Source organism: Aspergillus eucalypticola, assembly GCF_003184535.1.
Source record: "Aspergillus eucalypticola CBS 122712 chromosome Unknown BO83scaffold_18, whole genome shotgun sequence".
NCBI classification, from domain to species: Eukaryota; Fungi; Ascomycota; class Eurotiomycetes; order Eurotiales; family Aspergillaceae; genus Aspergillus; species Aspergillus eucalypticola.
Window position 1 is genome coordinate 596,892 of NW_020290292.1, and position 23,445 is coordinate 620,336.

General features: G+C 49.7%; 11 protein-coding genes across 11 annotated transcripts; 5 read left to right on the forward strand and 6 right to left on the reverse strand.

The window, feature by feature from the left end:
- Window positions 1–161: 161 nt before the first annotated feature.
- On the reverse strand, window positions 162–2,692 carry BO83DRAFT_438831 (putative monooxygenase; the record flags this gene model as incomplete). Its single annotated transcript, XM_025536129.1, has 6 exons — window positions 2,103–2,692; window positions 1,970–2,049; window positions 1,639–1,922; window positions 1,272–1,589; window positions 1,083–1,225; window positions 162–1,027 (listed from the first exon to the last, which is right to left on the reverse strand). Exons 1-6 carry the CDS (start codon window positions 2,326–2,328, stop codon window positions 162–164), a joined length of 1,917 nt encoding a protein of 638 aa, XP_025386507.1. The 5' UTR covers window positions 2,329–2,692.
- A 48-nt stretch (window positions 2,693–2,740) lies between these two features.
- On the forward strand, window positions 2,741–5,636 carry BO83DRAFT_418584 (uncharacterized protein). Its single transcript, XM_025534824.1, has 7 exons — window positions 2,741–3,010; window positions 3,059–3,830; window positions 3,876–4,076; window positions 4,131–4,220; window positions 4,271–4,321; window positions 4,367–4,488; window positions 4,534–5,636. Exons 1-7 carry the CDS (start codon window positions 2,856–2,858, stop codon window positions 5,417–5,419), a joined length of 2,277 nt encoding a protein of 758 aa, XP_025386508.1. The 5' UTR covers window positions 2,741–2,855; the 3' UTR covers window positions 5,420–5,636.
- A 491-nt stretch (window positions 5,637–6,127) lies between these two features.
- Window positions 6,128–7,225, forward strand: BO83DRAFT_379906 (sterol desaturase family protein). Its single transcript, XM_025531611.1, has 3 exons — window positions 6,128–6,307; window positions 6,353–7,027; window positions 7,077–7,225. The coding sequence occupies exons 1-3, from the start codon at window positions 6,154–6,156 to the stop codon at window positions 7,127–7,129; spliced, it is 882 nt and encodes a 293-aa protein (XP_025386509.1). The 5' UTR covers window positions 6,128–6,153; the 3' UTR covers window positions 7,130–7,225.
- A 630-nt stretch (window positions 7,226–7,855) lies between these two features.
- BO83DRAFT_400332 (GNAT family N-acetyltransferase) lies at window positions 7,856–8,774 on the forward strand (the record flags this gene model as incomplete). Its single annotated transcript, XM_025533390.1, has 2 exons — window positions 7,856–8,369; window positions 8,518–8,774. The coding sequence occupies 2 exons, from the start codon at window positions 7,856–7,858 to the stop codon at window positions 8,772–8,774; spliced, it is 771 nt and encodes a 256-aa protein (XP_025386510.1).
- A 996-nt stretch (window positions 8,775–9,770) lies between these two features.
- BO83DRAFT_379910 (NAD(P)-dependent alcohol dehydrogenase) lies at window positions 9,771–11,436 on the forward strand. Its single transcript, XM_025531612.1, has 3 exons — window positions 9,771–10,364; window positions 10,422–11,033; window positions 11,086–11,436. The coding sequence occupies exons 1-3, from the start codon at window positions 10,191–10,193 to the stop codon at window positions 11,380–11,382; spliced, it is 1,083 nt and encodes a 360-aa protein (XP_025386511.1). The 5' UTR covers window positions 9,771–10,190; the 3' UTR covers window positions 11,383–11,436.
- Window positions 11,437–11,440: 4 nt separating this feature from the next.
- On the reverse strand, window positions 11,441–12,254 carry BO83DRAFT_428755 (uncharacterized protein; the record flags this gene model as incomplete). Its single annotated transcript, XM_025535420.1, has 2 exons — window positions 11,441–12,003; window positions 12,053–12,254. 2 exons carry the CDS (start codon window positions 12,252–12,254, stop codon window positions 11,441–11,443), a joined length of 765 nt encoding a protein of 254 aa, XP_025386512.1.
- A 440-nt stretch (window positions 12,255–12,694) lies between these two features.
- Window positions 12,695–15,616, reverse strand: BO83DRAFT_409514 (cytochrome P450). Its single transcript, XM_025534142.1, has 10 exons — window positions 15,232–15,616; window positions 15,155–15,185; window positions 14,966–15,106; window positions 14,790–14,919; window positions 14,114–14,744; window positions 13,956–14,066; window positions 13,240–13,481; window positions 12,974–13,183; window positions 12,834–12,901; window positions 12,695–12,773 (listed from the first exon to the last, which is right to left on the reverse strand). The coding sequence occupies exons 1-10, from the start codon at window positions 15,543–15,545 to the stop codon at window positions 12,711–12,713; spliced, it is 1,941 nt and encodes a 646-aa protein (XP_025386513.1). The 5' UTR covers window positions 15,546–15,616; the 3' UTR covers window positions 12,695–12,710.
- An 803-nt stretch (window positions 15,617–16,419) lies between these two features.
- On the reverse strand, window positions 16,420–17,473 carry BO83DRAFT_428758 (BTB/POZ domain-containing protein; the record flags this gene model as incomplete). The annotated part of the gene is made up of 5 exons (XM_025535421.1): window positions 16,420–16,448; window positions 16,565–16,683; window positions 16,744–17,083; window positions 17,153–17,255; window positions 17,309–17,473. 5 exons carry the CDS (start codon window positions 17,471–17,473, stop codon window positions 16,420–16,422), a joined length of 756 nt encoding a protein of 251 aa, XP_025386514.1.
- A 540-nt stretch (window positions 17,474–18,013) lies between these two features.
- On the reverse strand, window positions 18,014–19,389 carry BO83DRAFT_341455 (MBL fold metallo-hydrolase; the record flags this gene model as incomplete). The annotated part of the gene is made up of 3 exons (XM_025528621.1): window positions 18,969–19,389; window positions 18,651–18,911; window positions 18,014–18,597 (listed from the first exon to the last, which is right to left on the reverse strand). Coding segments are annotated over exons 1-3 (1,164 nt in total), but the record flags the coding sequence as incomplete, so codon positions are not given.
- A 421-nt stretch (window positions 19,390–19,810) lies between these two features.
- On the forward strand, window positions 19,811–21,904 carry BO83DRAFT_364400 (flavin-containing monooxygenase; the record flags this gene model as incomplete). Its single annotated transcript, XM_025529617.1, has 4 exons — window positions 19,811–20,448; window positions 20,501–20,754; window positions 20,802–20,938; window positions 20,992–21,904. 4 exons carry the CDS (start codon window positions 19,811–19,813, stop codon window positions 21,859–21,861), a joined length of 1,899 nt encoding a protein of 632 aa, XP_025386516.1. The 3' UTR covers window positions 21,862–21,904.
- Window positions 21,905–21,985: 81 nt separating this feature from the next.
- Window positions 21,986–23,298, reverse strand: BO83DRAFT_448631 (alpha/beta-hydrolase; the record flags this gene model as incomplete). Its single annotated transcript, XM_025536689.1, has 3 exons — window positions 23,013–23,298; window positions 22,192–22,939; window positions 21,986–22,133 (listed from the first exon to the last, which is right to left on the reverse strand). Exons 1-3 carry the CDS (start codon window positions 23,230–23,232, stop codon window positions 21,986–21,988), a joined length of 1,116 nt encoding a protein of 371 aa, XP_025386517.1. The 5' UTR covers window positions 23,233–23,298.
- Window positions 23,299–23,445: the final 147 nt, after the last annotated feature.

Consider the following 23,445-nt stretch of genomic DNA (forward strand, 5'->3'; position numbering starts at 1 on the left):
ACCAAGGATCACATCAAGGTAGACTTCTGTGAAACTTTTGGCAATGTTTACTATAGATGTAGAAAATATATGTTTGTGGTTATTTGTGTTTACATGTGCAACATCAATAAAAGTGTAGAGATCTGGTTCAGTACTGTCAGACAATCTTTTCCTCAACCCGTCTACAATCTACTATATATCTTCGCGGAGTACTCAGCAGAAATATCACCGTAGAGATAACCCAACATCGTCCGCACAGCACCCCTTAATTGATCCTCGTTCGCACAGGATGCGAAAACGGTTCGGTCCATCCGCACAATAATATATTTCCCCTGCACTTTATTTCCTAAAAGGAAAGGATCGTAATCCGAGGGCCTGGGACGATCGCTGCACAAGGGAGAGTTGGCAAATTCGTCTGCGGTAGCGACGTGGAAGATGTTTCTTCCTTTAGATGAGCTCGTTGGGTCAATATCACCGTTCTCGAGAATGAAGGGGATGTCGGTTGCCCTGAACTCGCCACGGGACCAGTTTTCTATTCCCTCGAGGGCGTGCTTGATAGCTGTGATCTCGGACGAGTCCTGCACGTATACAAATAAGCGGAAGAGAGAGGTGGTATTATCTGAACCGTAAATTGCGTCGTCTGTGAAAAGTATCTCATCATCCTCTGTGCGACGACAATATATTTGCGGAAGATATAGACCACCGTTTAGATCTGGGATGAAAGGCATTCCGCGGGAGTATTTGTATCGGAATATCGCAGCATTTCTGCGACCGTGCTGCAATTGTCGTCTCCAGCTGGGAATGAACTGGAGGAACCAGATGTACCAGTCTCGGAGAAAGATCTTCAGCGGATGAGTTTCGCATACCATAACTCCATTCGCGACCGTTGTTGCTAGCGAAAGCTTGAGCTGTTGCTTACGTTCCTCATACCAAGCCTTTAGGACATCATGATGAGATTTCTTGTTAGAGTGGTAGCGACAAAGCATAGCTAGGCGCCAGGAGAGTGATATTGCGTCGCGGAAACCGGAGACGATACCCTGCCCGCCAACTGCAATGATGTTTTATGAGAACACAGGTCGTGCAGGGAGAGGGATGTGACTTACAGGGCGGAAATACGTGAGCTGCATCGCCACACAGTATCACTCGATCCTTCGCCCATATGTTGCAGGTCCGCGACGAAAATGTGAACGGGCGACAGCGGAGTACTTCGATGCAGTCTTCAGGAAACTGTACGTCTCCAGCAAGCCTGCGCGGTCAGCTATTGTCTCCGGGCAATAGGAAGATAGACATACTGGTATTGACTGCCCCTGTGTGTGATATAGGGATAAACAACGCGTCGCATTTCTTCTGGACTAGCCATCACATAACCGTCTTCTCCTTTATGGATAATATACTCGAACCGCCACAGTCTGTCAGCCGGGAGGCCAAAGCGCCCAGCAACTGCTGGTCTGTCCGGATTGCAAAGAAATCGAAACTCAGGTGGAAAGAATAGGTCATACACCTGCTCTGGTGAGTAACCTCGCTTCCACAGAGGGAAGCTGGGATGCGACTGGGGTGTTGGTATGGTAATTCGCCAGTTCAATGCCACCCAGGTTTCCTCGTAGAAGGCCCTATTGCAGAGTCAGGAACGGCAACTCCCAGAAGAGCGGGTTAACTGACTCATGAAATCTCTCTAAGATGACGCCTCGCGGTTCCAGATATTGCTTGCGCGTGTAACCCGTCTTTCCGTCCGCGCCAACGAAGAATTTTGCTCGAAGACTATGCTCTTCTCCGGTCGCGGTACGGTATGTACAATAAGTCCAGTCTTCGTCTTCTTCTAGACGAATGACAGTCGCGTTGCATCGCAAGGAGCAATGTGATGAAGGCATGCAATCCCTGATGTGGCTCTCGAGAACGGGTTGTTTGTGGCCTATGAAGCCGACATGGCCTGTCGCTCCTGCGATCTAAACACGTCAGTAGGTACACGTCATAGTGGATTGATGAAGCCCACTATGTTGTAGTCCATTGCCAGAATCGGAGCCCTGTGCATATCGCAATCGGTCCCACTGACGAAATTGAATCTTCCCATGGCTGAGTGATCGGCTTGTTAGTCTCCTGAGTATGGAGGCGGTAGGGAGACTCACAGGTGCCTATCTTGGTATAGATAGAGTCGTACAGACCCAGGCCCTGTAGGTAACGAATTCCATCGTCATCCAAGGCTATCCCACGGGGATCCGTGGTAATTGTTGGTTCCTTCTCCAGTACCACGTTGTGGACACCGGCGCGACCGAGATAAGCGGATAACAGGGCGCCCGTAGGACCACATCCACATATAACGACATCAGTCGTTTCCCAGTCTTTCTGATTCATTATGCTTAGGTATTTGTCTGCCCCAGGTCTCACCGTGGATCAAGATGAAGCTGTCGAACAGGGGTTGATAAAGCCGTGGCAAGGGGCGGAGGCCGCTTATGGGGGAGAAACAGCCAGCGCCGGCGGGACCTGGCGTTGAAGGTAGACCTGCATGACCTGTTGTATTCAGTACGGGAGGAAGCAATAAGCCGCAAATAGACTGCTTTGAAACCCTTATGCCATGTTGGCATAAATGTTGATCTCCCGAGATGTCGGTGGGGGAGGAAGAGGAGAGGATGAGGGGAAATCCGTTAAAGCCGGTGGGACCAGCGGGACGCCGAGGAGAACCTCAGGCTGCAGCAGCTTGGTGCCTGCGCTGATCACGAGTACTCGATTAGTTAGAAGGCTCCAACCCCCCCCCCAACATCACTAGCAGCGGGTGATAATGGTCCCTCCCCACCCCCAGACACTCCAGCCATGCTTCTCATGCCAGATGTGGGACAATCGACCGATAACGAGTGAAGTTGGATTCACAATTGGCTGCCAACATGCCCCCAAGTCGACCTCGCAACAGAAAGCAACGGAGCTGTCCTTGGTGCTCTCAGTCCTTCACCAAGGAGGATCATCTCTCGCGCCATATCAGAACCCACACAAAGGAGAGACCGTTTCTTTGTTCTGTTTGTGGTAAATCTTTCAGTCGCCAGTATGCTATCATCAGTATTGGGTAATGGCTCTTAGACTGACCATGCAGTGACTCCCTTCTGCGACATGCACGTAATCACGGAGAGGCTAGTCCCCAGCAGCCCAGACTTCCAGAGCAGCCAACGTTTGCCCGGGATTCCCAAGTTGATAATACCCTCTGTGCTGCGCCCAGATTGGATGACAGCATTGCTTTGGATCCACTACAAACGCCGCCTTTGTCATCGGCTGGCCATCCAGAACCCGGAAATGTGTCTACGTTTCCTTTTTCTTCAAGTGCTGGAAAAGGCGAGTGCCTTACATTGCTAGAAGCCAACAGAAATAGCTCGACAGTTGACAAGGCATACGAACGGGTTTCTCGGCAGCCGGGGCCGGCAGCCAGCTCTCCCAGTGGCTGTCCAAGTTTCCTAAATCCACCGGACAATGCATTGAATGAGAACTTACAGTACCAGGCCTATGATTGGACACCTGAGAATATGACACAGATCCCCACTTGGCTCGCTACTGATGATTTTGATATAAATGCATTGAATGCTGCCATTATTGCATCAACCAACATACCAGCGTTGTTGCAGAACTCGGCAACCATGGGTCCAATAAGCGACCAGATTCCACAGACAGGAGAAACTCTATCAAGTGGCACGGAAGAGTTCGAAGACATTGTTTCCCGTCACTGGTTCACACATCCCGAGGCACCAGGTACAGATCATGGATTGCCAGATCCGGGATCAAGGGCAACCGTTGATGAGCCATACCGACAAAGTTTGACTGAGCGTCTACAATATCGCGTTCCAACAGACCCCTTGCCCTCAACGGACTTCCTAGTATGTGCTTAGTGAAATATTTCTCTACGTAGCTGACAGTTCCAGAATATGTGCATACAGATGTACTTTGCTAGATTTCATCCTATATTCCCCGTAGTCCATGCGCCAACATTCCGACCTTCAACTGCAAACGCTTTGCTGTTACTTTCAATTTGCTCAATCGGTAGTCTGTTTCTAGGCTCCAGACATGGTATTTCTCGTGGCACCGAGATTTTTGAAACACTCAACAAAGCTATACTAGCATCCGTAAGTTAGGTTATTCCTTAGTGAGAGAAAAGTGCTTAGTATTAATGCTCCCAGTGGGAAACCTACATTGGAAAAGGAGAGCCTGAAGTCCGGTCCATGTCTCAGGCGGCTCTGATAGGTCAGGTGTTTGGTTATTTGAGCGGAGTAAGTATGTCAACATCAACCAATTGGTCTTATCGTCTGACATAAGGAAGACACCTAGACATCTCCTGCTGATCCAGGTTTTTCATGGTACCATAATTACGGTATGCTTGCCCTGTGGTAGACTTTCGAAAAACTAATTTAGCCAGTGGGTCCGGAGAATTCGGGTGCTTCGCAGTCACCAGTCGACATGCGAGATAGAGAGAGAGGAGATCGAACGCGACCCAGAGGGAGCGTGGACTTTTTGGGTTGCCAAAGAGGAGCAACGCCGGTTAGACTACCTAAGCATTCACCGAGTCCCGACTGACGTGTCTAGCCTCGTAGCAGGATTGGCCATACTGGATAGCGAGTTTGCGGATTTGTTTCTTTCAGAACCCTACATGAGACGCCCGTCGCTGAGGCCCTCTATCTCTGACGATGAAATCTGGACCGCGCCAACAGCAGCAGACTGGAGTCGTAGTTTTACCCGACTACTAAGTTCCCATGTGCATTCGGACTCGATGGCCAAACAAAACAGCTTTAGTGAATATTTTGCCCTGGAGGAGATTGCAGGATCTGTATGTGATGCCCGTATGTCTGATGATTACTCCGCATTACCTTCACAGCAAAGTGTGCTCGAGAAGTTCTACTGCAATAATATTACCCAGAGAAGCTCTTCCGCTGGCCCTGATAACTTCTGCCTGAGAGCGCTGTGGCACGTCACATTTCTCTCCTCCCTGGTGGATTTTGATCGCTTGGAACTTGCAGTTGGGCGTGAAGGTCATGAAGAGTCACAGAGGCACGTGTGTTACGCCCGAGCCTGGGCAAACTCGCGAGATGGCTGCCGGTGTGTTGTCCATGCAGTCCTGACATTCCGCTCCCTGGAGAGTCTGCCTATAGCGAATGAGCCACCAATCCACGCGCCTCGGTCTCTACATCGAGCTATATTGGTAATGTATTGCTATCTTCAGTTCAAGGCCATATCCGATCGCACAGATGTCGCACAGCAGCCTCTCAACTTTCCAGAACTTAAGCACGGGGGTATTGATTGTGAAAGGGTACTTGCGGAGCTCAATGGTCCCGGAATGTGGGGACCAAAGCCCATGCATTCCAGCATGCTGTGTCATTGTATTGACCTATTAAGACGCCTTGGGCACTGGGGTCTGGCGCGACAACAGGCTGCGATGTGGGAAGTCGTCGTGTATGGACTGTGTCCAAGCTAATAGGATTTTGAATGAGACATGATCCTGCTGTTAGCTGGTGCTGATTTCTATGCATGTGACTGCTAGGCACCAGAAAGGCTGGCAGGTATAGAGCGGTCGCTGTTTTTGGCCTTACGAAGAGCCTTCATCCGTGACTCCAGAGGGTGACGATTTCGCTAGTCACCAACTTCATTTACGACAGTGGCAATATGAGGTATTTTGAGAGATTAAGAAAGAGCTCACCCGGAACTATCTTTATGGATCAAAGCCTAAGGTGCATACCGGAATTTTCTGTTGCCCATCTCGTACGGAAGGTGCCTTCTAGCTTACTGGACCATCGCCCGGGGATCCAGGTATCCGGCGTCGTTCGACTCACCCCTGAGGTCTGTGCCTGATGCTGCGTGGCGTTGAGGTCAAAGGCACCACTAGCGGCTACCCAACACGGCAGCCTACTAATCCCGATCCCGGCTCGTATGGTATGAGATTTGTCTCAGAGGATTAGCGAGGGCTTATCCAAATCTGGGGAGCCAGTCAGCGGGGCGGAAATTGAATTGTTGGATGATTAATTAGCCCGGGGTCTGGTCAGTCGATCGAGCCCGGCATCCGAGTGGTGTGGCGGATCAGACCATCCGGATAGTACCCACCAGGGCTGGAAGTCACCAACCGTACTCAGAGTACATATACTGGATTTCCAGAAGCGCTTATTCTTATTGTCAAGTGCGGATGAGGGTATGTACTCAAGCTTGTACACTAACATGGAGTTCAATATGAACTCGACCTTTTCGCCACCAGCGGCGGCATCATATCCCGAGCTCTATGCCCTGGCGAGTCAAAATCCGAAACTATCTTTTCTGGAGAAGGCGTGGTGGACACACTATGCTTACTGGGACAATGACATTATCGCAACTGGTACGACCCCGATGTATTTTCTCTGTCACCTACTAACTCGGATAGGCATCATCACCTTCCTTGCTCACGAAATCCTCTATTTCGCCCGCTGCATCCCGTGGATAATCGCCGACGCTCTGCCTACACTATTTCACCGTTTCAAGATTCAGGACAAGAAGGCACCCCCATCAGCAAAGGAACAATGGAGCTGTGTGAAGTATATCCTTGCTATTCACTTCATTGTGGAAATGCCTATGATCGTCCTATTTCACCCGATGATGGAGCTCTTTGGCCTCAAATACGCCCTTCCATTTCCCGATCTTAAAACCCTCGCAATCCAAATCACAATCTTCTTCTTCGTCGAAGATACTTATCACTACTGGCTGCACCGCGCCTTTCACTGGGGCCCTCTCTATCGTGCCATTCACCGGGTACACCATCAATATGCCGCGCCGTTTGGTCTGACAGCCGAGTACGCCAGCCCATGGGAGACCATGCTTCTTGGTCTGGGCACGATTGGACCCCCTTTGGTTCTTGGCTACTTTACCGGCGAGGTGCATTTGATGACTGTACTGGGTTGGGTGGCTCTGCGTCAGTTCCAGGCCATCGACGCGCACTCTGGATACGATTTTCCTTGGAGCCTTAGACGGATCTTTCCGCTGTGGGGAGGATCGGACTGGCATGACGATCACCATCGGTACTTCCGAGGGAATTACTCTAGCTCGTTCAAGCATTGGGATAGTGAGTCCCCTTTTTTCCTTTGTCAGTGTTCTTGACTAACGAGTTGTAGTCTTAATGGGAACGGTTGCCGGTCCCCGGGGGAAGAAGATGCGGCAGGAGTGATGCTTTCAGGATGCGTTTATTGTTATTCTTTATACAGTAACAAATAATTCATAATATAATCTTACGACTCAGAAGTTGGCAAGCTGCCGTTGAAAAGATACGATACCTGGTATGGCTGTCAGGCATTCTAATCTTAGTATTGTTACAAGTCTCTAACAGATCACGTGTACGCTTCAGGCAATGGCTCATCGGCTCTTATCTCCAGCTTAGCGTCATCAGAATCACTCCACATTGGACAATATCGACAACACCATTGGTAGCCATAGAAATAAGCACTAACCAGATTACAAATGGTAGTAAAGTTAGATCTCCTCTACCCCTTCACGCATACAGTTGATGCATAGACAATGAACCAGAACCACAAGTAGTACGGAGTGCAACTGATCTATATCATAATATCTTGCAGACGAACCATCTTTTATCACTGGAACCAAATTAGTAACTACAACGATTTACATCAGTGTGTAAGCATCTCTATACCCACCAGCCCCATTTGATAGATAATCCTTATAATAAACACTACCATGACAACTAAACCACACCGACAATCCTGCAATATCACCACCCGATAAGCATCATCATCGTATCCCAAAGACCACCTGTCTTCAATCCCAAACCCTTGCCTATACAAACCACTCTGTACCACCATCACCACCCAACAACACAGCCTACCAAACCATCACCACCACCACCACCACCACCACCACCAACACAAACCCGCCCAAAATGCCACAAAAATACACCCTCCACCCCGCGCACCCCTCCCACTCCCCCACCTTAGCAGAAACCATGATCCTCTCTCGCCTCACAGACCCACACTGGGCCTTCCTCTTCATGCCATCCACCACTCCAGCATCCATCATCTCCTCGACCGAGTCCCGTCTCCCTCATACGCTGAGTACAGCGCGGGATGTCCGGAGGCATGAAGTTGTCCTTACCAGCACTACCCCTGAAACTGCTAACGAGAACGCGGAGCATACTGACGAAGGTAGTAAAGAGAGAGTAATCGGCTACGCGCGATGGACTCTCCCTCCTTCTCTCTCCAACAGAGACGACGTATGGTTGTCCGCACAAGTACCCGAGCCTTCATCTCAAGAGAAAGAACAATTCAAAAAGATGTATGATCTCGGAAGCGACAAGAAGGGCAGAGTCAAGGGAATGAAAAGCGACGGGTTATTAGAGTTTCGAGGGACTCCGTTAGAGGAGGTCGAGGAGAGGGTGTTGAGGGATGTGGTTGGGGGTGAGGAAGTATTAAGTATGATTTCTTCTATCTCTATCTCATCATTTATCATACTTGTTGTTGATCATGATTTCACATCTCCATATTTTATATATATTGGGCGGGAAAGATGGATAAATTGCTAATTTGGTTGGGTGTGTGTGTACAGCTTTGGAATACCTCACCACTCACCCCGACTACTGGAGACAAGGGGTAGGAAGTATGCTTGTGCAGAGTGGACTACGGGTGGCGGATCAGTACGGCATCAAGACGTATGTGATGTCTGAGCCGGCAGGGTTGAAGGTATATTTGAATCATGGGTTCAGGGTCGTGGATGAGATTACGGTGGAGTATGAGCAGTTTGGAGGGACCGAGCCGACGACGCATTATTTTTTGGTGAGGGAGGCGGTGGTGGTTGTGAATTAGTAAGCTGGCACTAGCTGACGATGATGGTGACTATCTGTTGTTTATCGTGTGTTGAGTTTAACTGTTCATTGAATGGGGGTGAGAATACTAATGGTTCGATGATGGTTCTCATTGGGCAATAATGTTTGATGGACGTCTGTGCGGACCTACTTATTATTACTATCAAGTTGATATCCTCCAAACCAACCACCCACAGCTTAGCATCAGGGACTGTCTAGAACCTACTGGCAAGTGGCAACAAACATCAAGTCTGTCATAAATCAATAATAAACACGCTACCCCCGGACTCGGCTCGTAGCTAACGATCTCAGCCGTCAGCTTGACTGACTCCATCTGGAGTGCGACGGATATCTCCGGCCCAGGACTTATCGGACGAGAATGATGTCACAGGGCATTCCAGTCCGACTTAGTCCAAAATAAGTTTTTCAGTGGCTAATTTTTAATGAAGAGGCACAACAAGCTTTTCAGCCATACCACAAATACACAGCGGAAGAGCATGTGGCGGCCCGCTGACAGCTATCCCATGGGCTGACCGCTCGGGTGGCTCAGGCTCAGGCTCAGGCTCTAGAAGTTTCGAATCGTGGAATTGGAAGTCCGGGATCTCTCAAGATGCCGCGGCTGGCTCACCTTCCGTGGCCGGAGAAAGATCGGCACTAGCCCAACGTTTTGTTAACGCCGGACGGGTGTAAGCGCCGGAGATATCGTCTTGTCACCGGCGTGACTAGAAAGCCATTGATGCCATTTTCACGGTCGGAAATGCAAGAATCTGGCATATGTTGGAAATGTGATCACAAACAGAAGAAGTATATCAAGATCTTTTCGATAAATGGACGATTCATCGTTGTAGTGTTGTGAAGGAAGACCTGTCAGCATCTTATGCTTAACTCCGCTGCACACGAGTGGGCCGTAAGCAGACTGCCGTTAGCGCGCCAGGTCCATGGAACCCCATCCCGAACATTGGAATTCATCACCATGCGATGGGTCCCTTACTAACTGAAACCAATGAAACTCCTCAACCAAATTCCATGCCGTTGCCCCGTGGCAGGAAGCTTCACACTGAAAAATCTTCGATTGCGGCGAACTGCGCCAGCTGCATGATCGCTGGTAAGCTTCCAGGTACGCTTACCGGCCATTAAGGGGCGTGTAAATTCGATGTCGTAACCCATTCAGGGTCGACCCAAGATCACTGTCGTACCATCGTATGTCATCGAATGGGCTTCGGACGGAACATGTCTCCACCCTCGTCACGCATGAATCAAAAGTGGACCAGAGTCTGCTCGATTTCTAATCTTGTCCCGTTGTCCCGTTGTCCTGGTTGCAAGTGATCCGTATATAAAAGGCCAAGAGTACCCCTGGGGAATCGACAATCATACTCTGTGGATAATCATAACCTCCATACTCAAACACTCAATCAAAATGGCTGCTTCCGATTACAAGTTCGAGGGCTGGATGGGCCTTGACAAGAACTCCGTCGGCAACATGGTCTGGCAGGGGTTCGAGCCCAAGCCCTGGGAGGAGTCCGATGTTGACATCAAGGTCACCCACTGCGGTATCTGCGGATCCGACTTGCACACTCTCAGAAGCGGTTGGGTATGCATGCTGGTTCACTCCATTTTTTTTTTCGAACTGCAAGCTAACAAGATGTAGGGCCCCACCATGTACCCCTGCTGTGTCGGTCACGAAATCGTCGGTGTCGCTGTTCGCGTTGGCTCCCAGGCCGAGGGTGATATCAAGGTTGGAGACCGTGTTGGTGTCGGTGCTCAGAGCGACTCTTGCCGCGGCCGCAACGGTGACTGCGAGGAGTGCGCCTCTGGTCTTGAGCAGTACTGCCGCCACTCCATGGTTGGCACCTACAACGGCGTCTACCAGAACGGCGGCAAGTCCTACGGCGGTTACTCCCTGTACCACCGCTCTCCCTCTCGTTTCGTTGTTAAGATCCCCGACGCCATCCCCTCCGCCCAGGCTGCGCCCATGCTCTGCGGTGGTATCACCGTGTACTCTCCCCTGAGACACTACGGCTGCGCTCCCGGCAAGCGTGTCGGTATCATCGGTGTTGGTGGTCTCGGTCACTTCGGTATCATGTTCGCCAAGGCCCTTGGTGCCGACAAGGTCGTTGCCATCTCTCGCAAGAACAACAAGAGGGAGGATGCTCTGAAGCTCGGCGCTGATGCATACATCGCCACCGATGACGATGCCGACTGGGCCAAGAACAACGCCCGCTCCCTTGACCTCATTGTCTCTACCGTCTCTTCCTCCAAGGTATGCATCTTAGCCGTATTTGTATTATTCCTGTGAATCTAACCCGTTGCAGATGCCCATGGTGGACTACGCCAATCTGCTCGACCTTGACGGTTACTTCGTCCAGGTCGGTGCTCCCGAGGACGGTGCCCTTGAGATCCCCGCCTTCGCTCTGATCGGCAAGCGTGTTAAGCTGGGAGGTTCCCTCATCGGAGGCCCCAACGAGATCCGTGAGATGCTTGCCCTGGCTGCCGAGAAGAAGGTCCAGCCCTGGATCGAGGAGCGCTCCATGAAGGACGCCAACAAGGCCGTTGTGGACATGGACGCTGGCAAGGCCCGCTACCGCTACGTCCTGAGCAACGAGCTGTAAGCAACCATCACTTGTATATAATATAGAGTAATGAGTATATAGACGAACGTGACGCACCTTAGACTATTCTTTCGAATCCTCTCACAATGTATTCTTTTCCTGCAAGTATAACTGTCTGGCCAGTTCGCCACGAGCTATCCCCAAGAATTTGGGTCGTTGACGGTAGCTGAGCTCCGGCGGGACCGATGGAGTACTTGAGCTGCCAACCGGAAGCAGAGTCCCATTCTTCCCTCCTAGCACTGACTTCTTGTCCCGATTTAACGACCGTCGTAGATGAACATCTGGGACGAGTATGTATCTGAACCTGGTGCAGAGCCAGATACGTACCCCAAACTCTCCCAAGGAAAGTCCTCTCCACTTCAGCCTCCTCCCCTTCGTCCAGAGGTTTCTGTCTCGACTCAAGGACCCACGAAACACCCGTATTGGGGCCCTCCGGACCCTCCTGGAATTTCAACTCACGCCAAACCTCCTCATACTCTGCGATCGGGGAGCCAGGTAGGTCGGCACGAGGCATTTCGCCTTTCTCAAGATCATCGCCATTAGGAAGAGTGGAGAATGTACCGCAATCAACCGCATCAAACGAGTTCCTAGAGTCGAGTTCATGGGTGAACGACACCCGACCTATAGCCGTTAACCTCTCAACGAAAGAATCGGCTGGAAGTGATCATACTTGAATCCGCATCATCGACAACTCTCTGGCCTGCAATAGCCCAGTCGATATTCCCGGAGGCCTTGTCAACGCGCAGGTCGACGTACCAGCCTGCAACCGACATGACAATTGTGTCGGTATTTTCGAAGGCGGGCTCGGGGACCCAGCGGATAGAAATCCGCGTCGAGAGACGGCTCTGCGAGGGAGGGTTTTCAGCAGCCATTGTATGAATTGAGTGTTGAACAGTAAAAAGTTAAAGCTTTAGGGGCAAGAGGGTGCAGTTAACGAGGGAAGAGAATGACACATATGAGGACCTTGGTTGAGTGCGTCGGCTTGACTGAGTAATTCGACGCTATCGCTGGCTTACCCCGCACGGCGTCGGCCGACCAGCGCCGAATTCGGCGACACTGCCATATCAGCTCCGCGGCTGAGAGGATTCCAGTATTACGTGTAGGTAAAGCAGCTTATTGCACATAACCGGTATCTGATGTGAAAAAAAAAGGGGTTGAGGTTATAGCAGCTCCGTGTATTTCCCTCCTTATAGGTATACAGCCAAATTCGAGCATGGCAGCAGCAAGCCTTTTTCGGTTGACCTTATCTCCCCAGCAGGCTCAACAAATACTATTATAAAAACCCCGTGATAAGTATACTAAGTATCGACCGATATATCCTGACTTTTTCAGCCAGATGCAGTTGTCGTAGTGGGATTCAGAAAACTCGTCGAATTCCAATCCGTGGCCATCTGCATTTAACCCTTCGTCAGCATCCCACAAACAACCAAGAATCATTCCAATTAACTCACATTCCAAGCATCAATCCTAAGCAGACTAGTATTAGCCGTCTCGGCCACACTGGTAAGAATACCGATCGCTACTCATCATGTTAGCGTACCCCACCCATCAAAATAACCTCCCTCTCCGCAGACTGCAGACCCCAACATACCAACAACATTATTCAACCAGTAATACTTCCGACTGCCCGTCTCAAACACCAGTCGAAGATGTAGCTGTCCACTGGGCGACTTCGGCCCAGACGTCTGAAGGAAGATATTCTCTCCATCATCTGTCCGGAAGTTGTATCGGGTGTCTGCGCTGAAGATGCCGGTTTGAGGATCGACTAGGCCCCAGTCGGCCCCGACGTCAAGAATCTTGCCTGTTAAAGGATGTTAGTAACTAATATGAAGGTATTGGGTACGGGATGTAGGCTACCGGATAGATTAGGACCAGTGAAGTTCCCACCCACAATTGGAATTGTACGTCGCACACCGTGAGGGCCAGGAGAGCTCATGAGACTTGATTCGCATTCGACGTAGGCCGTGTATAGGAATGATAGTTCTGGGGCAGATGGTGAGGAGGTAGCTACAGGAATGTTGGGAGAAAACAGAAGAAGGGCCTGGAGGGCTACTGTGGCCCAGTTTGAAAGGGAAGACATGTGCATGGTATTGACGAGGCTGTTATTGAGTTATAAATGGATACAATATAAAGTGATTCAGATTGACAGCCATCATGCTGGATTGTTATCGATAATGTAGCTGGTACTTATAGAAGATGCAGACGTCTGCTTTTTCGAAGCCAAACCTCGGTTCTCTCAGCTCTGTATTTGGTACCAAATACCAACGATACAATGAACACAAAAGTTTACAGCGTTTTTGAAGTAAATGCCGGTGCAAACAGCCGATAAATTAATTGATAGACAGCTACTTCTGACTTCATCTCCTAGCGGTCGCCCGTGATCTGCTTACCCCGCATCAGAAGCGGACCGGATATCTCCACCCCGCACGGCTGTCCGTGCCTGCGTTGGGGCAATCTCGATGCAGTGTTAATGCCAATATTCATGGACTTCATCACCTTGGCCTTCAGAAAATCTATCTCATATTTCACGAGGAGTAAATATAAGTTTGCACTTCTGCCCCTTCGGTCGAGACGAGATGATTTGGTCGTCGATCTCCATGGAGCTAGTCATGTCCGGAGCTACCGTCGTCTGAAACCGAGCATAAACTTCTTGGAGAAGGATCTTCATCTCAACAGTCGCCAGGCTTCCAAAAGTTAGACCCAAAGTCACGAAGATAACAATGCAACTTACTTTCTTCCAGTGCACCCTCTCCCTCCGGTGCTAAAAGCAAAAAACAATCGGTTGCGCTCGTTGATGCCATCTTCCTCCATCCAGCGATCCGGATTGAAAGTATCTGGATCCGGGAATACCTTTTCATCGAGGCGATGCACGGTGTACGGCTGGCAGCTGACGATGATTCCCTCGGGGATGAAGGTCCCGTCAATTGTTCTACCACCGCTTGGCACATAACGAGGGAATGACATGGGGATTGGCGGCGCACAGCGCAAGGCTTCCTTGATTACAGCATCGAGGTACGGTAATCGATCAATGTGCGTACCTTCTGGTGCTGAGCGAAGTTCCTCATAAAGACGGTCTTGAAATCGGAAGTTGTGCGGTTGCGACAACTCCCACATCAAAAAGCACAAGCCATCGCCTGTTGTGTCGATTCCTGCCGCCATATGATCTTTGCATTCTGCTGCTGCTTGTGACTTGGTTATGGACGAATCCTTTCGCAAGAGACGAGCAAGGAGACTGTACTCGTCTGGACTTGTCTGGGCCGTGACTTTATGGACGTATGCGTTGGATTTAGGGGCCCGACGGGGTAGCAGCCAAGAAGGGAAGTATGGAGCTAGATGTGGCAGGTAGTAAGGAAGTAGGTTTTCTTATATCCGTTAGTAGGTCCTTTATCGCACAGAAAGCAACATACTCTGTAAGCTGTTATGGTACGTCATTTCCTCCATCAGCTCAAAGTCATTCTCATCGGTCAGAGATTTCAATCCGCTAGGACTAAACATGAAGTGTGTTACGCAGTCAAGTGCATAGCAGTGTAGATATATCTATGCAGGTTAGCATGGCCTAGTCTGATCTGGATTTCTTACATACATAGACATCCACACTTTTCGCGATAGAAGCACACTTGGATACGAACGCTTTAGCGCTCTCTCGGATTGCCGACACATGATGTTCTCGCAGTATGTTCGACATGGCATATCGATCGGCTAATTGTCGCTTTCGCTCACTGTGCTTTGAAAGGTCAGCCGATGAGGCCTAATTCTACTATGAGTAACCTACCGTCTGCTTGTCGAGTGTAGAAAACATTGTCCTGGAATTGATTAATATCCAGAGGAATCCAATTATGCGCGACCTACTTGATCCCAAACTGGCGAAAGAGGTCATATAATTCCGTCTTATCATAGCCACTGCCGCCTGATGCGTAAATCTCTCGAATAGCATCCAAAGATGCAAAGGAGACCTCGTTGGGCGCTATCCGCACAATAGTGCCATACTGTTTGTGCAGTTGATGGATAAATACACGACGACTAGCCGAAAACTCATGGTACTTGATAACCAGACTTGTCAACTTGGTATACCAAGGACCAGGGAGTTTGGAAACGGGATCCGACAATCGCTGATAGAGAAAAACAAGAAAAATGACGATAGCAGCACACCAGAGTCCTAACATTGTTCTAGATAAACCGATCCTTGAGTGAGGTCGGTACAGTATTCGAAAAGCGTGCTAGTAGAGATATCTATAGACAGAATTGAAGGACGATAAGGCAAGCAGCAGTCAGTGCGCTATCCTGAAAGGGAAACAGCAGGAGATCAAATCACACCAACGGGATAGATAATCTTCGCACCCTATTGTAGTCATGGATTTGTGCGGCGCTAATTTAGGGAAAACACTAACAAGTCCTGGGTTGCATTATCGTGCGGGGTGGTAGCGATCGGGGGTGGCCAGCTGATAAGCGTTCCTGTTGGCCTGGGCCACAATATGGATGGTTATCCAATGGATCAGCTGAAAATTCAAGAGAGATCTCGTTAAAAGGTAATGAGCTATAGAGCTCCTGGTGCCATGAACTACCTAATCAAGGAACTCTTAACTGAATATTGAGGCCTGGTTAATTCAGAATACATAGTGATAAGGTTCCACTCCCCTATGCTCAATCTGTCAAGACAATTCAGAGGCTGCCGTGCACTGATAAAACGGTTTCCATGATCATCCAGCTCGTTCTCTATCATAAATATGCTATCCTCACTGGTGGTCTTCGTTTGCTTCGCAAAACGTCCGCTTTAGTAACACACGATGTGACAAATAATGCCAATGTGACATGCCGGTGAACTATCCATTTCGCTGCAATAACATGGCCTGACGATGCGAATGATACTGGCCGTCAGCACCGGTGCGTCCTGCTTTCTCACAACAACATCTGACACGCGCCAAATGGCTGCTCGTGATCAGGCAGGAAGCAAAGTGCTGGCTCTAGAGAAGTTCAAAGGTCGAAGGCGTCAGGGGCATCTGGGGCATGTATGCAAATAAGTATCATTATCTGTTTCTCCTACACGTTAGCGACAATAATTCCGTATGCTAGGATGAAGTCAGTGGGCCAACCTAATGATGTTTGGTTCGGCATCGACTGCAACGTAGAAAATAGCCATCTTCAAAAGCACCTTTGCATACAAGCCGGCCAAGAAACATCATACCGCAATGGCGGCAAGTCGTTGTGTCATGAAGCAGATTGTGGCCTTGCTCTACACCAGCCTTCATATTACTTATCTTCTTCTGCAGCACCTCGACCTGTGCTTTCAAACTCTCCACTGTTCTGTTCGTCGTTATCAGGCATTCCTGAGTAACCATCAACTGTGGCTGCGTCCACTCATACCTTGCCTTCATGGCCATGATCACGCATCTGCTCAGATCGTCATCGATGAGCTTCTCCAGCACTTCGGTCTGGCAAAAGTCGTCAATATGTTCACTAATAAGTTTAGATAGCTTTTGACGTATCGTTGTATCAGCTTTTTCGAACACTTCCTTGACGAACTCGACGAATCCTTTCGGATTCCAAGCCATTTTAGTCGCGGACTCTATGTGATTTGCTGCCTTTTCTTTCAGGTATGGCAATTGGTATTCGTCCGCAATATAGTAGACGTAGATATGGGGGCGCAGTCTTTCCGCTGTAGTGGGCTTCTTTGAAGCGTTTGCCGAGATGCTTAGCTCACTCTCTTGAGGTAGTTCAAGTCAATCGTGTGTTAGCAGAGATAGATAACCGAGGAATGTACATGTCCTCGTACCTTTATCAGGAATCGCATAATCTCCGAAGTATAGGAACTCAATCATCAGTTTCACTGTCGCTGTATCATATCCCTCGATCTGAATGACTGCCTCAGGAGCACCCTGTAGGATTATTATCGGCTCCGTATGGCGGCGTAACAGAAGTATCGCCTCACCTCAGACGCATCTTTGTATTTATGAGATAGGATCTCAGACTGGGAACAGACGATGGCTTTGTGCACATGGAAAGCTTCTCCTTCACACTCAATCTTGAGGTCACTGTACTGTCCAGAGTCTTTGAGATCGCGGAGGAACAGAGGAAGGGTGTCTTTCGATGACATCTCTGACAAATGAGCTTTGCGATAGCTTTGGATACACGTGATATCTAATATAAAGTATTAACAGCGATGATAAACGATTTTGAAGTGAAAGTGAGGTTTGATATGAAGGAATTGAGGATAAAAGGGATGAAAAGCAAGTAAAGAAATAGTGTTAGCGACATGAATTTTGAGGGCCCGCCAGGGCTGATTCTGTTAGCTTCTGGGTAATGCAAACGCATATGCTTAAAGTTTGTCTTAGGACTGTTTTCAGTTTCGTGAAGAAAGAACGCTCAAATTGTGTTCTCGACCACATATTTGGAAAGCCCGACCAGCAGGAAAGGGAAGCGCATTAACTACGTTAATCCATGTTTAATGTGCTCCTCGCCGACTGCAAGAGCTATGTGAGAAACGCGATTTGATTGGTTCGGCTCTAACACTTGGAAGAGAACGGTAGTATGGTGGAAACAATTTTGCTCTCATTTCGATCATTCTTCTCTTACGGAACCTAGAATGAAGATCTTTGGTGCTTTAAAGGGGATTTTCATATGTATGATGCTACATCTCTGACGTGCGACGAAGCGTCTGTACTGCTTCTTCCCACATCTTACCATCGCGCCAGTAACCTTCAACAAGTGGCTTCCTGCCAGGACGACCAGCACGCGGCAGCTCATTGACCCATCCCCAGCGCAGCTTCTCCTTCCAGCCCTTCTCTTTCCAAAGATTGAGGTCAGAGGACGGCGAGTCATTGAACGTGGGAAGATGCAGTAGCAGATCAGAATCATGGGCTATACATATCAAAACATTCTCGGATGCCTCAAAGTCTAAGAGTTTAGTGACAGACTTCTGTGCAACCTCCGCGTCGAAAAAGGCACTTCCTTCGTACCCGGAAACTTCATAGAAGGGCTCTTGCTTTGGGTCAACCTTGGCTATCGGGTGGCTGTTTGTGAAAATGCTGCATGGGCATGGACTTGGAAAAAATAAATCTTCGTCCAAGACCTCTGAGGGGATGTTGTCTGGGAATGGAAGCCTGGAGTTTGGTCTTATGACGCCCGGAAAGTGGCAGATGTCACCACCAAGAAAGACGAAGGTGTCAGCCGTTGTCCGGGCAAGGCCGCATAAGTGACCGACGCAATGCCCAGGTGTGTCTAGTTATACAGTAAGCAGCTCCAGCTTCTCACAGGAAGACCGATTGACTTACCCAGCAAGTAGAATGAACCATCTCCAAAGAAATCTTGTGCACGAAACCCTCCGATCGTCAATCCGTCTTCGAAGTCAGGCTCAACCACGGCTCTCCCAACGAAGGCATCCGCTGACACTGGAGACTCAGCGTCTTCTGGGAAGCCAGGCAACAGATGAGGGTGAGATTTGAACCCTGGGCCTACAACCAACGTGGTGGTTGGGGGAAACAGAGCGACGTTTCCTATATGATCCCAGTGGTAGTGAGACCATATGACAGACCCTACACAGTCAGCACTTGTGAGAAGAGAACGCATGGATATAAACTGGAGCTTCTTACCAATGTCGCGCAGTTCGATGCCCTTCTCAGAAAGGATTTCAGTGACATCCTTGTCTACTCTCGCCGCCTTCATGGCTTGATCAAAAGGCTGGCGAACGACTGGCGGGAGGTTCCAGTAGTCCTTTCGCGTGCCGAGGTCGAACATGACCTTCTGATTTGATGCCTCATGTTCTATAAGAAAGGCAACATCAGTGAGGTTCAAAATCTCATGGCCCGGCTGCACTGGTTGTATGAGGAATCCGGTGTTGACAGTCATTAAAGTGGTGGTATCGACCATTCGCACCCGAACGGTACGGTCGGACTTTGGAAATTCGAGCATTTGTCGGTTGGCTTCGGATGGTCTGAACAATCAAGTGACAAATATGTCTCCAGCGTGCATATCCAAGTGATGGATTTGCGACCGTCTCTGGTTTGTGCGCTCTATATATGCAAAGGATGGGGTGGTTTCACCGAGGATAGCCAGTGTGTAACGCGTATTGGCTCACGCGTATCCATCCACCCACTTGGTCCAAAATTGTGCCATCCACCCCCTCACTTGCCCCTCCCACTGATTCGCAGCATCAAACCCCACGCTTGGTTCAAGTCCACTGATAACCATCAAGTACACACAGCAAGGAACAGTCTAATGCACCCTATCGCAACAGTCCAGACCTCGGCCATTTTCCCTCATGATAGGCCTTACTGAGTGACAGGGATGGTGATAGCTGAATGCCACATGGCAGGTTATATATTGGATCGTTGGTGCGCTCGCACTACGTCCTCTAGCTAAATTTGGCTCCTTGTCTCCACCCTCAACTCTATTGATTCAAGCATCGAGTGATTTGTAACTCACCCCCACAAACATGGGCTCCATTGATCAGACCGTGCAAACCAATCCAGTTTTCGAGAAATATGGTCTACCCGGGGATAGTCGCCTTGGGAGCAATACCCCGGGGCCTCATCCTGCCTCGGTAACTAGACCCGTCCAACATGCGGAACTCAACAATCCATCCGACCGGGGCTATACGGTTTACAGTCATCTGATCAACGAGCCTCCATTGGGGAAACCGTTCAAGATAATTATGATGGGAGCGGGAGCATCGGGGATCGACTTTCTCCATTATGCCCCTTCGGCGCTAGCTGGACTGGGTGTGGAGATTGCGTGCTACGAGAAGAACGCAGATATCGGAGGGACTTGGTATGAGAATCGGTATCCGGGATGTGCGTGCGATGTGCCTAGCATCGCCTATTCGTTCCCGTGGCGTCCAAACCCAAACTGGTCGAGTTTCTATTCGAGTGCACAGGAGATTTGGGAGTATCTGAAGCAGATCGTCGTCGAAGAAGACATGATGAAGTATATCACGCTAAACACCCGCGTGGTATCCGCAATTTGGAACGAGGAAAAGAGTAAATGGGTGGTCAAGCTGCAACAAGATACGCCGTGCGTGAAGGAATGGGACGATGAGTGTGATGTCTTGATAAACGGAGCTGGATTCCTGAAGTGCGTCTTGTCCCCCTTCCTCCTGGCATTCATCCTCCTGACCTCAGTGCAGTTCCTGGAAATGGCCTGACACTCCGGGGCTGCACTCTTTCCAAGGAACCCTGTGCCACACAGCAGCCTACCCCGAGGGACTGGATCTGAAGGACAAGCGTGTAGCAGTGATAGGATCCGGCAGTTCAGGTGTCCAAGTCGTTCCCTCAATCCTCAACGACGTCTCACACCTCTACACCTGGGTGCGAACCCCAATCTGGATCACAGCAGCTTTTGCGCAACGATACGCCGGGAAGGACGGTCGCAACTTTGACTGTACGTTGCATTCCCTACCACAAAAGATAAACACTAATGCCATCCAGATACCCGAGAGCAAAAGAGCGACTTCAACAAAGACCCCGAAATGTACCACCGGTACCACAAGTCAGTAGAGCATGAGCTCAACCAACGCGCCAAACTCACACTTCGCAACACCGCTGAGTCGGACGAAGCGAACGCTGTACGTGCTTTTACAAACCTATCGACTCCAGATACTAAGCCACATATTATTAGTCCTCCTACAAGAGCATGTCCGACAAACTCGCACCAAAACCCTACGTGAAGGACGCCCTAATCCCCAAGACCTTCAACGTAGGCTGCCGACGCCCAACACCCGGCACAGGCTATCTAGAAGCGCTCGCGTCCGACAAGACAACCGTCTTCACCGAACGGATCCAATCGATCACACCGAAAGGTTTCATCGACTCCGCAACAGGAACTGAACATGAGGTAGACGTCATCATCTGCGCTACCGGATTCGACACATCGTTTCGACCCCGATACCCGATCATCGGGTTAGACGGCGTCAATCTGGCGAATAAATGGAAAGATGCTCCGACCAGTTACTTGACAGTCAGCATCGACGGATTCCCGAACTACTTCATGTACGGAGGTCCCTTTACGCCTGCGGCACATGGGTCCATTCTCCCCATCATTTCCCACGTGACGAACCACTTCATCCAGATCGTCCAGCGTATGCGGAGAGAGCATATCCGGCGACTCAGTCCTAAGGAGTCCGCAGTGCGCGACTTTGTCGAGCACGCTCGGACATACTTCCCACGGACGTGTTGGTCTGATCCATGTTCTAGCTGGTTCAAGCAGGGAAGGGTTGATGGCCCGATTACTATCTGGCCTGGATCTCGATTGGCATTCTTCGAAGCACTGAATACACCTACTCTGAGCGACTACGAGATTGAATATTGGAGTGGAAATAGATTCGGGTACTTGGGATGTGGGTTCGTCGATGCGGAATTCTCCGGTGGTAATATCACCTGGTACCTGGATCGGTACTCGGACAATGAGGAGTGGAGGAAACATGGCGTTTGGTACGATAAGGAGCAGAAGGAATTTGCGCATATAAGCGAGAAGGCATGTTCTAGCTAATGAAGCTAGTTGAATCATACAATTGGTGCAATGACCGTTTCATAAACACACAACGCAAAGGCCATTCCTGTAGTCCACATATCAATAGAAAGAGAACTCCATGGTATCACAACTTGTAATTATTTTAGTTGATATACAAACGCCCAGACATCTTCAGAATCCACCTAATATTATCCTCGACCATAGCATTCGCAACCTCAGCCTGCGGTAAGACATAGATGCGACGAAACTCATGAGGCATTCCGGAGAATATTTCGATGGATAGCTGAACCCTAGTAGACCGTCAGTACAGCCCCCGTAGATGAAGAAACTAACAAAATAAAGCCCTACCCAGCTTGTTCCATGCAATGCGCAAGTCTCAACGCCTGATCCCTCAACAAGCTCTGTCCCGCAACCAGCATGCAAGTCCGCGGTAACCCCGAGAAATCCGAACATTCCCCCACAGTGAAATGCGACAAATTCGACTCCTCCATTTCGAGCATGTCTCTATACATGTGGTGGACAGCCATCGGCAGAAACGGCGCATTCCAACATTGATATCTCGAAAACTCGGTCTGCGCGCTCTTCTCCACATCCATATGTGGAAACCACGGTGTAGTCAGGTTCAACCCTACAATGTTGAGCCTTTGCGTCTTGGGCACTACCTCCGTCTTCTTCGCGAACATGGCAACCCACAGTGCCAGCGCAGCGCCAGAGTCCTCCCCGCCGAGGATGACGCGTTTTGGATCCCCGCCGTAACCTCTAATTCGTTCCTCGATGAATTCGTATGCCTCCCAGGCATCATGATACATGGCTGGAAAGGGCTCTTCCACGGTACTTCGGTAATCAATGCTAATGACAATGATGGGGCAGGTAGGCGTCAGGCTACTCACCATTTCGGCGCAGATGGCGTCCTCGGTGTCCAGATCTCCGCATAGGAATCCGCCCCCGCGAAAGTGGATGTATAGGGGTAGCGGATCCGCGGTGCATCGTTGCCCATAGAAGGCTATGGGATAGTAGACTCGGATGGAGATGGGGTTGTTGGGCTCTTTGGATCGGGGGATGGTGGAGTTGCAAATCTTGACTTTGTATTCGTAGCCTGGTTATTGAGATAGTATTAGCACTGAAATTTAGTAGATATCCATGGGGTAAGTATACCAGACCTTTCCTACGCTTTTCATGCTGAGCGCTCGAAGCCCATTGATTGGTGATCTGGGCATCAAAATCCTCATGATAGGGAAACTCGTCGTCCGGAGAAGTCACGCCGCACCAGGGGATCCCGTTTGCATGGCAGAAATCTATCCATTGACTGGATGGTTCGTGAAGGTGCCAAGGGTCGTAGTTCCGCGCTTCAGCGACTCGGCTTTGAGAAGGAATTTGATGAAATGTCATGTTTCGTCAATAGCAGAAGAGGACGTGGATGGGCGATTGGGGATATGGATGCACCGCTTAAGTACCCTTTTATAATGTCTTTGTCTGAGGAGTAACAGGGAGATCTGAAGCTGCGAGTGAGGGAAGACTATTTTTGAATAATCGAGAAGAATTCTTTGTTGCGGTCTTTTGCGAGGTTGACACAAAGACGGATGGATACTCCCGAGATCTTTG